We start from the raw sequence: 17,159 nt of genomic DNA on the forward strand, positions 1-17,159 counted from the left end.
ACAAATGTATTTCTAGTCAAGTAACAGTTTGTAAGAATCAAATTTTAATAGTTAGAAATATTACACCATACAATATTTTGCATATCAGGGTGAAATTTATCTTATGCTTGGCACCTATTCCAGCATATTGTGGATCAACAAGGAAGGACATCATTGCAGGTCTGTGAAGAGAACAAACAGAATGACTGGGAAGCAACATCGCAACTCCTTAATGATGCACTGAATAAGCCAGTAAGTTCATTTTCTCTTCAACTGCTGAGGCCTTTTTTTAATTAAAGCACACAAACCTCCAGATTTTCATCAGTGTTGTGCGTGTATTTAAAGGATTTGAACATCGAGTTCAATCACTAAAATATGTGTCTTTAGTCAGCTTTGCATGTCCATGTGTAATATTTATGGCACGTACTTGTGTTTTGTTCATTAAACATCACATTTTTATATATACAAATTTGGTATTGTATATGAACTTGATTGGCCGAAATTTCATAATCATGGAACAGGTATACAGGCAGCTTACTTAAGGACAGGTTACCAAATGAATCCAACAAAAAGGGATAAGTAAACATCTGATAAGAATTTATAATTGTAACCAATCAAGAATGAACAGTCACTAAAAACTACCAATGAAAAAGGAGGCATAATAAATTGCTCCATGTTTTAAGTTTTTTTTTTATTCTTTCATGGGATGTGAGCGTCGCTCACCCTAATTCCCCTTCAGAAGGTGGTGGTGAGGGACTTCTTGAACTGCTGCAGTCCATCTGGTGTAGCTAAACCTACAGTCCTGTTAGGAAGGCAGTTTCAGGTTTTTGACCCAATGACAGTGAAGGAATGGTGATTATAGGTCCACGTCATGATGGTGTATTACTTGGAGGGGAGCTTGCAGGTGATGGTGTTCCCATGCGTCTGCTGCCCATGTCCTAGCTGGTAGCGGTCACTGGTTTGGACAATGCTGTTGAGGAAGGCTTGGTGAGTTGCTGCAGTGCATCCTGTATATGGTACACACTGCTGCCACTGTGCACCAGTGGTGGAGGGAGTGAATGTTGAAGGTGACGGATGGGATGCTGATCAAGTGGGCTGCTTTGTCCTGGATGGTGGTGAGCTTTTTGAGTGTTGTTTGATAAAAGCAAAATAATTGCAGATGCTAGAAATCTGAAATAAAAACAAGAAATGCTGGAAATACTCAGCAGGTCTGGCAGCATCTGTGGAGAGAGAAGCAGAGTTAATGTTTCAGGTAGGTGACCCTTCATCAGAACTGGCAAATGTTAGAAATGTAATAGGTTGTAAGCAAATGAAGCAGGGGTGGGGCAAGAGATAACAAATGGCAAGATGTTGATAGGACAGAGGGTCACAGAGAATAACTGACCAGAAGGTCATGGAACAAAGGCAAACCAAGCAAAAATGGTGTGCTGAAAAACAAAGCGTTAGTGCAGAGAGGCTGTTAATTGACAGAAAATGAACAGCCCTGGCCCAAAGCACAAACGTGAAAAAAATCAGTGGGTAGGCGCATGGTTAAAAAAATGAATGATGAAACAAACTAAAATAAAATAAACAAATAAAAAAAAATTTAAAAAAGAGAAAACATAACTAAAAATAAAAAGGGGGGCCCGTCATGCTGTAAAATTATTGAACCCGATGTTCAGTCCAGCACCTAATCGGTAAATGAGATGCTCTTCCTCGAGCTTGCGTTGATATTCACTGGAACACTGCAGCAAGCCCAGGACAGATATGTGGGCATGAGAGCAGGGGGCTGTGTTGAAATGGCAAGCAACTGGAAGCTTGGAGTTATGCTTTCAGACTGAGGGGACGTGTTCCGCAAAGCGGTCACCCAATCTGCGTTTGGTCTCCCCAGTGTAGAGGAGACCACATTGTGAGCAGCAAATACAGTATACTAAATTGAAAGAAGTACGAGTAAATCACTGCTTGAGTGTTGTTGGAGCTGCACTCATCCAGACCAATGGAGAGTAGACCATTACACTCCTGACTTGTGCCTTGCAGATGGTGGACAGGCTTTGGGGAGTCAGGAGGTGAGTTACTTGGTGCAGAATTCCCAGCTTCTGACTTGTTCTTGTAGCCACAGCATTTATATGGCTGGTTCAGTTAAGTTTCTAGTCAATGGTAACACCCTCACCACCCCCAGAATGTTGATGGTGGGGGATTCAACTATGGTAATTCCATTGAATGATGGTTAGATTCTCTCTTGTTGGAGATGGTCATTGCCTGGCACTTGTGTGTGAGAATGTTACTTGCTACTTATCAGCCCAAGCCTGAATATTGTCCAGGTCTTGCTGCTGCAGGTGAACACAGACTGATTCAGTATCTGAGGAGTCACGAATGGTACTCAGTACTGTGCATAGTCAGTGACCATCTCCACTTCTGACCTCATGTTGGAGGAAAGGTCATTGATGAAGCAGCTGAAGATGGTGGGTCCTAAGACACTACCCTGAAGAATTTCTGCAGCGATGTCCTGGGGCTTAGATGTTTGGCCTCCAACAATTACATCCATCTTCCTTTGTGCTAGGTATGACTCCGACCAATGGAGAGTTTAAGCCCTGATCCCCATTGACTTCAATTTTGCAAGGGCTCCTTGATGACACTCTTGATCAAATGTTGTCTTGATGTCAAGGGCATTCACTCTCATCTCACCTCTTAAATAAAGCTCTTTTGTCCATGTTTGGAACAAGACTGTAATGAGGTTGGAAATTGAGTGACCCATGCAGCACCCAAACTGAACATCAGTAAGCAGGTTATTACCGTGTAAGTGGCGCTTGATAGCACTGTCGACGACCCCTTCCATCACTTTGGTGATGATCGAGAGTAGACTGATGGGGTGGTAATAGGACGGATTAAATTTTTGTGGACAGGACAAAGTTGAGCAATTTTCCACATTGTCAGGTAGATGCCAGTGTTGTCGCTGTATTAGAACAGCTTGGCTAGGGGTGTGGCTAGTTCTGTAGCACAAGTCTTCTGTACTGCTGCCGGGATGTTGTCAGGGCCATAAACTTTGCTGTATCCAGTGTCTTCAGCTGTTTCTTGATATCACGTGGAGTGAATTGAATTGGCTGAAGACTGGCATCTGTGATGCTGGGGACCTCAGGAGGAGGCCAAAATGGATCATCCACTCGACACTACTAGCAGAAGGTGGTTGCAAATGCTTCTGCCTTGTCTTTTGCATTGACGTGAGGATGGGGATGTTTGTGGAGCCTCTTCCTCTGGTTAGTTGTTTAATTTTCAACCATCTACTTGTTTTCTCAGTGACTGCACAAGTAGCAGTTGAAATTATAAAATTATTAAAGTTAAAATGCATTTTTTGCAATAACATTAAGTTTGCTTATAAGGAATAGCTATCTACTGTGAGTATATTGAGTTGTTAGACATTAGTGAGGCTCAACGAATGCAGTGGACTCTTGCAAAATTATTCCTATAGAATCTCATTTTCTGCCTATGTCCATAAGCTTTAGTTTAGAGGTCTGTTGCTTTCCGAGAAGTCTGGTGTTTAAGTTTGCACTGTGTTCTTGCTTGCCTTGCTGTGCTTTCTAGTACACTCTTCTTTCCTCTGAACATCTGCTGCCGATGCCCTGCACTGCCATTCAGTGCAATATGGGGTGCCTCCTGACATGCACGAGAGTGGTGGCAACGCAATCACACATTTTGTTCTGAGTTACGCTGCTTACCATGTTGCTTGTGTAGAGCTCCTAGTACTTGCTGCATATTTAGTGATGGCTAACTCCACACTTGTCAGTTTTAAAATGACCACCCTCTTTGATGGAATGATGTATTTGAGCTCTTGGAGGTGAAGATGGTTCCAAGATGAAATGTCTGGTGATGGAGAATTGAACCAATTCAACCCTTCCAACAGACTTTATGATCTCACACCTTTAGCCAGGCAGGTCTGTAGCAATCTAGGATTATATTAATGAGCCAGCTTGGCTCACTAATGGAACCTGTCAGTAAGATTCTTGCCATTCAACTTCTAAAGCTGTAATTGGTAGGGTGGACCTTGTTGGGCAAACAGTGAAAGGCTTACCAGTAATCTGCTCTGGCTTTAGCTGGTTAAACACTAGCAGTATCTCACTGCACTTTTTCCAGTTCCTAAGCCTTGGCTCTATCAACATGCACCGAGCCAATATGCACTTGGATAATTTGAATGGAGATAGGAAGAACATTGCATGTCATTCTTGGCAAAGAGAAGCCGACAACTGAACTTGGAGTGACTTAAACACGTTACTGTGTTTCCCTGTCTGTTAGATGTACACATAGAAATAGCTGACCTAATGTAGTATTTGATCTTAATTAAACTTTCTAACTTATTGCTAGAATAAAATGTACAAAATTATAACACACTTGATACCAGTTATGTTTATATTTCTCATTAAATGTATTGCAGATTTTTAAAATATTGTAAAGATTTCTAGAGGTAGTTAGTATGCAATATATTAGTTTAAAATAAGATCTTTGTGCGAATTGGGTATTCATAATTAGACATTAAGTAAGGACTCTGGTACATAAAACATAGAACAGTACAGCACAGTACAGGCCCTTCGGCCCACGATGTTGTGCCGAACCTTTAACCTACTCTAAGATCAAACTACCTACATACCCTTCATACTACTATCATCCATGTACCTATCCAAGAGTCGCTTAAATGTCCCTAATGTATCTGCTTCTACTACCACCGCTGGCAGTGCATTCCAAGCACCCACCACTCTCTGTGTAAAGAACCTACCTCTGACATCTCCCCGAAACCTTCCTCCAATCACCTTAAAATTATGCCCCCTGGTGATGGCCCTTTCCACCCTGGGAAAAAGTCTCTGGCTATCCACTCTATCTATGCCTCTCATCTTGTACCCCTCTATCAAGTCATCTCTCATCCTTCTTCGCTCCAATGAGAAAAGCCCTAGCTCCCTCAACCTTTCTTCGTAAGACATGCCCTCCAGTCCAGACAGCATCCTGGTAAATCTCCTCTGCACCCTCTCTAAAGCTTCCACATCCTTCCTATAATGAGGCGACCAGAACTGAACACAATATTCCAAGTGTGGTCTAACCAGGGCTTTATAGAGCTGCAGCATAACCTCGCGGCTCTTAAACTCAATGCCCCTGTTAATGAAAGCCAACACACCATACGCTTTCTTAACAACCCTGTCAACTTGGGTGGCAACTTTGAGCGATCTATGGACATGGACCCCAAGATCCCTCTGTTCCTCCACACTATCAAGAATCCTGTCTTTAAGCCTGTATTCTGCATTCAAATTCGACCTTCCAAAATGAATCACTTCACACTTTCCCAGGTTGAACTCCATCTGCCACTTCTCAGCCCAGCTCTGCATCCTGTCAATGTCCCGTTGCAACCTACAACAGCCTTCCACACTATCCACAACTCCAGCAACCGTCGTGTCATCGGCAAACTTGCTAACCCAGCTTTCCACTTCCTCATCCAAATCATTTATAAAAATCACAAAGAGCAGAGGTCCCAGAAGAGATCCCTGCGGAACACCACTGGTCACCGAGCTCCATGCTGAATACTTTCCATCTACTACCACCCTCTGTCTTCTATGGGCCAGCCAATTCTGTATCCAGACAGCCAACTTTCTCTGAATCCCATGCCTCCTTACTTTCTGAATGAGCCTACCATGGGGAACCTTATCAAACGCCTTGCTAAAATCCATATACACCACATCCACTGCTCTTCCTTCATCAACGTGTTTTGTCACATCTTCAAAGAATTCAATAAGGCTTGTGAGGCATGACCTGCCCCTCACAAAGCCATGCTGACTGTCTCTAATCAAACTATGCTTTTCCAAATAATCATAAATCCTGTCTCTCAGAATCCTCTCCAATAATTTGCCCACTACCGGCGGATGACTGACTGGTCTATAATTTCCAGGGTTATCCCTATTCTCTTGAACAAGGGAATAATATTTGCCACCCTCCAATCATCTGGTACTACTTCAGTGGACAGTGAGGACGCAAAGATCATCGCCAAAGGCATGGCAATCTCTTCCCGTAATATCCTTGGGTATATCCCGTCTGGCCCCGGGGACTTATCTGTCCTCATGTCTTTCAAAATTTCCAGCACATCCTCCCTCTTAACATCAACCTGTTCGAGCATATCAGCCTGTTTCACGCTGTCCTCACAAACGACCAGGTCCCTCTCACTAGTGAATACTGAAGCAAAGTATTCATTTAGGACCTCCCCTACCTCCTCCGACTCCAGGCACAAGTTCCCTCCACTATCCCTGATCGGCCCTACCCTCACTCTGGCCATCCTCTTGTTCCTCACATAAGTGTAGAACGCCTTGGGATTTTCCTTAATCCTACCCGCCAAGACTTTTTCATGTCACTTTCTAGCTCTCCTAAGTCCATTCTTCAGTTCCTTCCTGGTTACCTTGTAACCCTCTAGAGCCCTGTCTGATCCTTGTTTCCTCAACCTTAAGTAAGCTTCCTTCTTCCTCTTGACTAGCTGTTCCACATCTCTTGTCATCCAAGGTTCCTTCACCCTACCATCCCTTCCTTGCCTCATCGGGACAAACCTATCCAGCAGTCGCAGCAAGTGCTCCCTAAATAACCTCCACATTTCTGTCATGCATTTCCCTGAGAACATCTGTTCCCAATTTAAGCTCCCCAGTTCCTGCCTAATAGCATTGTAATTCCCCCTCCCCCAATTAAATATTTTCCCATCCCGTCTGCTCCTGTCCCTCTCCATGACTATAGTAAAGGTCAGGGAGTTGTGATCACTATCACTGAAATACTCTCCCACCGTGAGATCTGCCACCTGGCCTGGTTCGTTGCCAAGCACCAAGTCCAACATAGCCTCCCCTCTAGTCGGCCTATCTACATATTGAGTCAGGAAACCTTCCTGGACACACCTGACAAAAACTGCTCCATCCAAACTATTTGCACTAAGGAGGTTCCAATCAATATTAGGGAAGTTGAAGTCACCCATGACAACAACCCTGTTACTTCTGCACCTTTCCAAAATCTGCCTCCCAATCTGTTCCTCCATGTCTCTGTTGCTATTGGGGGGTCTATAGAAAACTCCCAATAAAGTGACTGCTCCTTTCCTGTTTCTGACTTCCACCCATAATGACTCAGTAGACAAACCCTCCTCGACGACCTCCCTTCCTGCAGCTGTGATACTATCCCTGATTAGCAATGCCACTCCCCCACCTCTTTTACCTCCCTCCCGATTCCTTTTGAAACATCTAAACCCCGGAACATCCAACATCCATTCCTGCCCCTGTGTTATCCAATTCTCCGTCATGGCCACAACATCGTAGCTCCAAGTACTGATCCATGCTCTAAGTTCATCACCCGTATTCCTGACACTTCTTGCGTTAAAATAGACACACTTCAACCCATCATACTGGCTGCAGCTTTGCCCTGTCAACTGTCTAACCTTCCTCACAGAATCTCTGCACTCTGTATCTGCCTGTTCAACAGCAACCCCATCCACTGATCTGTAGCTCCGGTTCCCATCCCCCTGCCAAACTAGTTTAAACCCTCCCGAAGAGCGCTAGCAAACCTCCCGCCCAGGATATTGGTGCCCCTCCAGTTCAGATGCAACCCGTCCTTCTTGTGCAGGTCCCACCTTCCCCAGAAGGTATCCCAACGATCCACATATCTGAAGCCCTCCCTCCTACACCAGCGCTGTAGCCACATGTTCAGCTGCACTCGCTCTCTGTTTCTAGCCTCACTAGCACGTGGCACCGGTACCAATCCTGAGATTACTATCCTGCTCGTCCTGCCTTTTAGCTTCTATCCTAACTCCCTATATTTGCTTTTCAGGTCCTCATCCCTTTTCCTAGCTATGTCATTGGTACCGATGTGTACCACGACTTCTGGCTGCTCCCCCTCCCCGTTAAGAATCCTGTAGACTCTATCCGAGACATCCCTGGCACCCGGGAGGCAACATACCATCCGGGAGTCTCGTTCGCGACCACAGAATCTCCTGTCTGTTCCTCTCACCATTGAATCTCCTATCACTATCGCTCTCCTATTCTCCCCCCTTCCCTTCTGAGCCACAGAGCCAGACTCAGTGCCAGAGACCTGGCCGCTGTGGCTTTCCCCTGGTAGGTCATCCCCCCCCCCCCCAACCGTATCCAAAACGGTATACTTATTATTGAGGGGAACGGCCACAGGGGATCCCTGCACTGTGTGCCTATTCCCTTTCCCTCCCCTGACGGTCACCCAGCTACCTTTATCCTGTAACTTAGGTGTCACTACTTCCTTATAACTGCTCTCTATCACCCCCTCAGCATCCTGAATGATCCGAAGTTCATCCAGCTCCAGCTCCCTAACGCGGTCTGTGAGGAGCTGGAGTTGGGTGCACTTCTCACAGGTGAAGTCAGGTACCTCCCTAAAAACATCCAATTGACATCAGAAGTGATTATTGATAGTCATAAAGACTGTTAAAACACTGATTTATTTGACAAGTTGTTATTATGTGAGCAGAATACCACCATAAATTGTGAACCAAAACAGTGATCTTGATGAAGTTTAAACAACCCTAATATTTAATGGAAATGCTTTTGCAAATTCATCTAAAACAGTCTTGATCTGATAGTGAGTGATCTTATGTGTTATAATTGGAATGATAAACTTTTACAAAGCATTCAAAATTCTTTTAAATTTTAATTTGCATTTTTTTTTTATTGAATCATTAGTATGAGAAAGTTAGAATTTATCGTACTGATGGGTCTTATCGTGCGGTTGAGCTGAGGCATGGCAACAATACCACGGTGCAGCAGATCATGGAAGGCATGCGACTTTCACAGGAAACACAACAGTACTTCACAATCTGGATCTGCTCTGAGAACCTCAGTAAGAAAGATGATAAATTGATTTTATATTTAAATAATTGTTTATACCTTTAAAAATGTTAAACTGGTCAGATTTTGCCAATAATGTAATTTTCAGTGAAATTGTTAAAATGCATGAAGAAAATAAAAGAAATGGTGCAGGCATATTAATGGGAGGATATTTAGTAAATATTTTCAACCACAAATCATAATTTTAGATATTGTTTTCCAATTTTGAGTTCATTTATTTTTTTGCTCACCTGCTTTGATCATGTTAGATCACATCACAAATTCTCAATGCAAGGGAGATGAATAACTTGCTTAGCTTTGTATTTAGCCTTTTGGTGTACTCGTGGCATGTTCTTTTGTGCTACTGCTGTGAATGCTACCCAGTGTCAGCTTTAAGCACTCAAATGTCAAAGTATAGCACCAGCCATCTTCTGGCCTATCTGAGATTAGCAATGAGAACAGTGTCTTGGCAAATCATGTAACGAGGGCTGTGTATAGGGCCTTAAATTAAGAGTTGGGGGGAGGGGTCAGGTGAGGGGATATTTAGAAATGTGAAGAGAAAAGTTAAGGCAATAGAGCAGTATAGCAATTTGTGTAAACACAGAGTGGGACAGGAAGGGACAGAGTTTAACAGTGATGGTGCATTAGCGAATAAGGTCCATGCAAAGAATAGTAAAGAAATAAAAGTAAAGGCTCTATATCTGAATGCACAAAGCATTCGTAATAAGGTAGATAAACTTTCAGCACAATTAGAGATAAATGGTTTAGATCTAATTGGCATTGCAGAGACATAGATACAAGGCGATCAAGTTTGGGAAATAAATATTCCATTTGCACAACATTTCAAAAAGACAGGCAGAATGGAAAATGAGGAGCAGTAGTCCTGATAGTGAAGGATGACGTAACGACACTCATGAGAAAGGATCTTGGCTCAGAAGATCAGGAAGCAGATTCAGTATAGGTGGAGATTAGGAATAACAAGGGTCAGAAAATGCTGTTAGGTATTGTTTATAGGCCTCCTAATAGTAGTTATACAGTTGGACAGAGCTTTAAGCAAGAAATAATTGGAGTTTGTAACAAAGGCAATGTTATAATTGTGGGGGACTTTAATCTTTATGTAGACCGAACAAACCAAATTGGCAAAGTTAGTCTGGAAGATGAGTTTGTTGAATGCTTTTGTGACAATTTCCTGGAACAATATGTGGTGGAACCAATTTGGGATAAAGCTGTCTTAGATCTAGTATTGTGCAATGAGGCAGGTTTAATTAGTAATCTCATAGTAAAGTATACTCTGGGAAAATGTGATCATAACACTATTGAATTCCATATTAAGTTTGAAAGCGACATACACCAGTTCCAAACACGAATCTTGAACTTAAACAAAGCCAATTATGTAGATATGAGGGGAGAGCTGGCTAAGGTTGATTGGGTAAATAAACTGACAGGTACGACAGTAAATAAACAGTGGGAAACATTTTACAAAATGATTCAAAATATTCAACAAAGATACATTCCATTAAAAAAAAAATATCACAGAAAGAAAGATCCATAGGGAAGTTAAGGATAGTATTAGATTAAAAGGGAAGGCTCATGATGTTGCAGAGAACCGTAGTAAGCCTGACGATTGGGAGTGTTTTTGGTTGTCCTTTGCTGGTTTCTAAAAGTTAATAAAAAGGGAAAAACATAGAATTAGTAATCTAGCCAGGAATATCAAAACAGAATGCAAGAGCTTTTGCAAGTACATAAAAAGGAGAGTAACTAAAGTAAACATTGGCCCCTTAGAGGCAGAAACAGGAGCAATTATCATGGGAATGAGGAAATGGCAGAGACGTTGAACAAATATTTTGTGTCTGTCTTTACAGTAGAAGACACAAATTACATACCAGAAATAAAGGGTAATTCTTAAGGTAATTCATATTGGCAGAGAAAATGTAGTGGAGCAGCCTAAGGGACTAAAAGCGGAGAAATCCCCAGGACCTAATGGCCTACATCCTAGAATTCTAAAAGAGGTAGCTGCAGAGATAGTGGAAGCACTTTTCCAAATTTCCTTAGATTCTAGAACGGTCCCAGTGGATTGGAAGTTAACAAATATAACTCCACTATTCAAGAAAAGAGGGAGAGAGAAAGCAGGGAACTACCGGACAGTGAGCCTGACATCAGCTGTTGGGAAAATGCTGGAATCTATTATTAAAGGAAGTTCTAACAATGCACTTAGAAAATCATAGTATGATCAGACAAAGTCAACATGGTTTAATGAAATTGAAATCAAATTTATTAGAGTTTTTTGAGGATGTAACAAGTAGGGTAGGTAAAGGGGAACCAGTGGATGTAGTATACTTGGATTTAAACCTCCTTTTAATCTGCATATAGGCTGGGACAATCAAATTGGCAACGATGGTCTAGAATATGAATTTGTAGAGTGCTTTCGTGATAGTTTCTTGGAGCAATACGTTGTAGAACCGACTAGGGAAAAAGCTATCTTAGACCTTGTATTGTGTAATGAAGCAGGGTTAATAAACAATGTCAGGGTAAAAGATCCACTGGGTAATAGTGATCATAATACCATTGCATTTCATGTTAATTTTGAAAGTGACACATTTCAATCACAAACAAGAATCGTAAACTTAAACAAAGCCAATTACTAAGGTATGAGGGGAGAACTGGCTAAGGTTATTTGGGTAAATAGACTGGAAGATATGGTGGTAAATGAACAGTGGGAAGCATTTAAGGAAACAATTCAAAGGGTTCACAAAAGTACATTCCGTTCAAAAACAAAAACTCGTCCGAAGAGACCCATCCGTGGCTCACTCAGGAAGTTAAGGAGAGTATTCGACTAAAAGAAGAGGCTTACAATGTTGCAAAAAATAGTAGCAAGTCTAAGGATTGGGAGTGTTTTTGAAACCAACAAAGGGCCACTAAAAAGCTGTTCAAATGGGAAAAATAGAATTTAAGAGTAAATGAGCCAGCAGTATAAAAACAGATTATAAGTACATAAAAAGAAAGAGAGTAGCTAAAGAAGACGTTGGTCCCTAAGAGGCAGAGACAGGAGAAATTATCGTGGGGAAGGAGGAAATGGCAGAGGCATTGAACAAATATTTTGTGTCTATCTTCACAGTAGAAGATACAAGTTCCATACCAGAAATAGGCAGTAACCTAGGGGCTAAAAAGAGTGAGGAAATTAAGGATATTGATATCAGTCGAGAAAAAGTATTGGAGAAACTTGAGGGACTAAAATCTGACAAGTCCCCATGACCAAATGGCCTATATCCTAGGGCTCTAAAAGAGATAGCTGCTTAGATAGTGGGTGCGCGGGCTACGATTTTCCAGAATTCCTTAGATTCAAGAATGGTCTCGTTAGATTGGAAGTTGGCAAATGTTACAACGCTTTTCGAGAAAAGAGGTAGAGAGAAAACATGGAGCGACAGGCCAGTTAGCCTAACATCAGTCATTGGGAAGATGCTGGAATCTATTATTAAAGAAGTCTTAACATTGCACTTGGAAAACATAGAAACCTAGAAAATAGGAGCAGGAGTAGGCCATTCGGCCCTTCGAGACTGCTCCGCAATTCATTATGATCATGGCTGATCATCCAACTCAGTAGGCTGTTCCCGCTTTCCCCCCCATACCCTTTGATCCCTTTAGACCCAAGAGCTATATCTAACTCCTTCTTGAAAACATACAATGTTTTGGCCTCAACTGCTTTCTGTGGCAGCGAATTCCACAGGGCTCACCACTCCCTGGGTGAAGAAATTTCTCCTCATCTCACTGCTGAAAAGTTTACCCCGTATCCTTAGACTATGACCCCTGGTTCTGGACTCCCCCACCATTGGAAACATCCTTCCTGCATCTACCCTGTCAAGTCCTGTTAGAATTTTATAGGTTTCTATGAGATACCCCCTCACTCTTCTGAACTCCAGTGAATATTTTCCTAACCGACTCTATCTCTCCTCATATGTCAGTTCCGCCATCCCAGGAATCAGTCTGGTAAACCTTCGCTGCACTCCCTCTATGGCAAGAACATCCTTCCTCAGATAAGGAGACCAAAACTGCACACAGTATTCCAGGTGTGGCCTCACCAAGGCCCTGTATAATTGCAGCAAGACATCCCTGCTCGTGTACTCGAACCCCCTCGCTATGAAGGCCAAAATACCATTTGCCTTTTTTACCGTCTGTTGCACCTGCATGCTTACCTTCAGCGACTGGTGTACGAGAACACCCAGGTCTCGCTGCATATTCCCCTGTCTCAGCTTATAGCCATTCAGATAATAATCTGCCTTCCTGTTTTTGCTACCAAAGTGGATAACCTCACAAATTGTCCAAATCACCCTGAAGCCTCTCTGCATCCTCCTCACAACTCACCCTCTCTCCCAGTTTTGTGTCATCTGCAAATTTGGAGATATTACATTTAGTTCCCTCATCTAAATTATTAATGTATATTGTGAATAGCTGGAGTCCTAGCACCGATCCCTGCGGTACCCCACTAGTTACTGCCTGCCATTCAGAAAAAGACCCATTTATCCCTATTCTTTGTATCCTGTCCGCCAAACAATTTTCTATCCATCGCAATACACTACCCCCAATCCCATGCGCTTTAATTTTACATGCTAATCTCTTATGTGGGACTTTGTCGAAAGCCTTCTGAAAGGCCAAATAAACCACATTCACTGGCTCCCCCTCATCAACTCTACTAGTTACATTCTCGAAGAATTCTAGTAGATCTGTCAAGCATGATTTCCCTTTCGTAAATCCATGTTGACTCTGTCCGATTCTACCACTGTTCTCCAAGTGCTCTGCTATAAAATCTTTGATAATGGACTCTAGAATTTTCCCACTACCGACGTCAGGCTGACTGGTCTATAATTCCCTGCTTTCTCTCTACCTCCCTTTTTAAATAGTGGGGTTACATTAGCTACCGTCCAATCTGTAGGAACTGTTCCAGAGTCTATAGTATCTTGGAAGATGACCACCAATGAATCCACTATTTCTAGGGCCACTTCCTTAAATACTCTGGGATGCATACCATCAGGCCCTGGGGATTTATTGGCCTTCAATCCCATCAATTTCCCCAACACCATTTCTCTACTAATACTGATTTCCTTCAGTTCCTCTCCCTCACTAAGCCCTGTGTTCCCCAACATTTCTGGTATGATATTTGTGTCCTCCTTTGTGAAGACAGAACCAAACTATGCATTTAGTCAGCCATTTCATCGTTCCCCATAATAAATTCCCCTGTTTCTGACTGTAAGGGACCTACATTTGTCTTCAATCTTTTTCTCTTCACATACCTATAGAAACTTTTACAGTCAGTTTTTGTGTTTCCCGCAAGCTTGCTCTCGTACTCTTATTTTCCCCTTCTTAATCCATCCCTTGGTCCTCCTTTGCTGAATTCCAAACTGCTCCCAATCCTCAGGTCTGTTGTTTTTCCTGGCAAATTTATATGCCTCTTCCTTGGATCAAATGCTATCTAAAAGCATAGTATGATTGGAACAAGTCAACATGGTTTTACTAAAGGGAGATCCTGTTTGACAAATTTATTAGAGTTTTTGAGGATGAAGATAAAGGGGAACCAGTCGATGTTGTATACCTGGATTTTCAAAAGGCATTCTGTAAGGTGCCACATAAAAGATTAATAGGCAAGATAAGGGCTCATGGTGTTGGGGATAATATATTAGCGTGGATAGGGGATTGGCTAACAGACAGGAGACAGAGAGTGAGCATAAATGGGGCATTTTCAAGTTGGCAGGCAGTGAATAATGGGGTGCTGCAAGGATCAGTGCTGGGGCCTCAGCTATTTACACTCTATATTAATGACTTCGATGAAGAGACAGAGAGTAATGTATCTAAGTTTGCTGATGCTACAAAGCTCATTGGAAAGGTAAGCTGCAGGGAGGATGTAGAGAGGCTGCAAAGAGATATAGACAGGTTAAGTGAATGGGCGACAAAATGGCAAAAGGAGTATAATGTAGGGAAGTGTGAAGTTGTTCACTTTGGTCGTTAAAATAGGAAAGCTGAATATTTTTTAAAGGTGTGAAACTGTTAAGTGTTGATGTTCAGAGAGACTTGGGGGTACTCGTACAAGGAATGCACAAAGTCAACATGCAGGTGCAGCAGGCTATTAGGAAGACAAATGGCATGTTGGCCTTTATTGCAAGGGGATTGGAGTACAGGAATAAAGAAGTCTTGCTAAAACTGTACAAGACTTTGGTGAGACTACACCTGGGATACTGTGTGCAGTTTTGGTCTCCAAATTTAAGAAAGGATATACTTGCACTGGAAGCAGTGCAGCGAAGATTTACTAAATTGGTCCTATCATGAGAGGCTGAGTAAATTGGGTCTATATTCTCTGGAGTTTAGAAGAATGAGAGGCGATCTATTTGAGACATACAAGATTCTGAAAGGGCTTGATAGGGTAGAAGCTGAGAGATTGTTCCCACTGGTCAGGGAATCTAGAACACGGGGACACAGTCTCAGGATAAGGGGTCGATCATTCAGGACTGAGATGAGAAATTACTTCACTCAAAGGGTTGTGAATCTTTGGAATTCTCTACCCCAGAGGTTTGTGGGATAGATAGATTTTTGGTCTCACAGGGAATCCAGGGATATGGGGAGCATGCAGGCAAGTGGAATTGAAGCCCAAGATCAACTATGGTCGTATTGAATGGAGCAGGCTGGATGGGCCATATGGTCTATTTCTGCTTCTATTTCTTGTGTTCTTGTGTATTTAAAAAAGGCATTTGATAAAGTGCCACATAAAAGGTTAATACTCAAGATAAAGGCTCATGGAGATGGGGGTAATATATTAGCTTGGATGGAGGATTGGTTAACGACAGGAAGCAGAGAGTAGGAATAAACTGGGCATTTTCAATTTGGCAGGCTATAACTAGTGGAGTGCTGCAAGGATCAGTGCTGGAGCCTGAGCTATTTATAATCTATATTAATGGCCTAGACGAAGAGACCAAGAGTAATGTATTACCCCATTCTCCATGAGCCGTTATCTTAGGAAAGCGAATAAAATGTTATCATTTATTGCGAGGGGCATTGAATACAAAAGTGGGGTGGTAATGCTTCAGTTATACGGGGCATTGGTGAGACCACATCTGGAGTACTGTGTACAGTATTGGTCTCCTTATTTAAGGAAGGATGTAAATGCTTTGGAAGCAGTTCAGAGAAAGTTTACAAGACTAATACCTGGAATGGATGGGTTGTCTTGTGGGGAAAGGTTGGACAGGCGAGGCGTGTATCTGCTGAAGTTTAGAAGAGTAAGAGGTGACTTGATTGAAATGTCTTAGATCCTGAGGGGTCTTGTTGTGGAAAGGATGTTTCCCCTTGTGGGAGAATCTAGAACCAGAATTCACTGTTTAAAAATAAGGGGTCACCCATTTAAGACAGGTGAGAATTTTTTTCTCTCAAAGGGTCATGAGTCTTTGGAACTCGTCCTCAAAAGGCAGTGGAAGCAGAGTCTTTAAATATTTTTAAGGCAGAGGTAGATATATTCATGATAAGGGGATGAAAGGTTATGGGGGGTAGGCAGAAAAGCGAACTCGAGGTTACAATCAGATCAGCCATGATCTTATTGAATGGCGGAACAAGCTCAAGGGGCCAGGTGGCCTACTCCTGCTCATAATTCGTATGATCGTATCATTATCTTATCAAAGACACCGAGAGTAATGTATCTAAGTTTGTTGGCAATACAAAGTTAGGTGGGAATGTAAGCTGTGAGGAGGACACAGAGGCTGCAAAGAGATAAAGACAGGCTAAGTGAGTGGGCAATAGGGTGGCAGATGGAGTATAATGTGGGCAAGTGAGAGATTATTCACTTTGGTATTGAGAATAAAAAGCAGAATATTTTTTGAAAGGCATGAAACTTTTAAATGTTGATGTTGAGAGAAACTTGGGTGTACTTGTACCAGAAACACACAAAGTTAGCATGCAAGTACAGCAAGCAATTCGGGAGCCAAATGATAAATTGGTCTTTATTGCAAGGGGATTGGAGTACAAGAATAAAGAAGTCTTGCTACACTTGTAAAGGGCTTTGGTGAGACCACACCTGGAGTACTGTGCACAGTTTTGGTCTCCATCTCTAAGGAATGATACACTTACCTTGTAGGCGGCACAGTGAAGGTTCACTAGATTGGTTCTTGGGATGAGCAGGTTGTCCTATGATGTGAGGCTGAGTAAATTGGGCCTATACTAGTCTGGAGTTCAGAAGGATGAGAGAAACATACAAGATTCTGAAGGGAATAAAAACAAGAAATGCTAGAAATACTCAGCAGGTCTGGCAGCATCTGTGGAGAGAGAAGCAGAGTTGACATTTCAGGTCAGTGACCCTTCATCAGAACTGAAGGGGCTTGACAG

The 17,159-nt window shown here is 42.4% G+C and overlaps 1 protein-coding gene across 11 annotated transcripts in view; it reads left to right on the forward strand.

Moving 5' to 3' along the window:
* Positions 1-17,159, forward strand: part of krit1 (KRIT1 ankyrin repeat containing) — a 103,977-nt gene that overhangs the window by 67,681 nt on the left and 19,137 nt on the right. For all 11 annotated transcript variants that reach the window (XM_068012324.1, XM_068012408.1, XM_068012379.1 and 8 more), the window contains 2 exons: positions 124-231; positions 8,661-8,817. In XM_068012324.1, the coding sequence (XP_067868425.1) occupies positions 124-231; positions 8,661-8,817 (265 nt within the window). The remainder of the gene's footprint in view (positions 1-123; positions 232-8,660; positions 8,818-17,159) is intronic.

Source organism: Heterodontus francisci, chromosome 2 (assembly GCF_036365525.1).
Source record: "Heterodontus francisci isolate sHetFra1 chromosome 2, sHetFra1.hap1, whole genome shotgun sequence".
In the NCBI taxonomy this organism is placed as follows: domain Eukaryota; kingdom Metazoa; phylum Chordata; class Chondrichthyes; order Heterodontiformes; family Heterodontidae; genus Heterodontus; species Heterodontus francisci.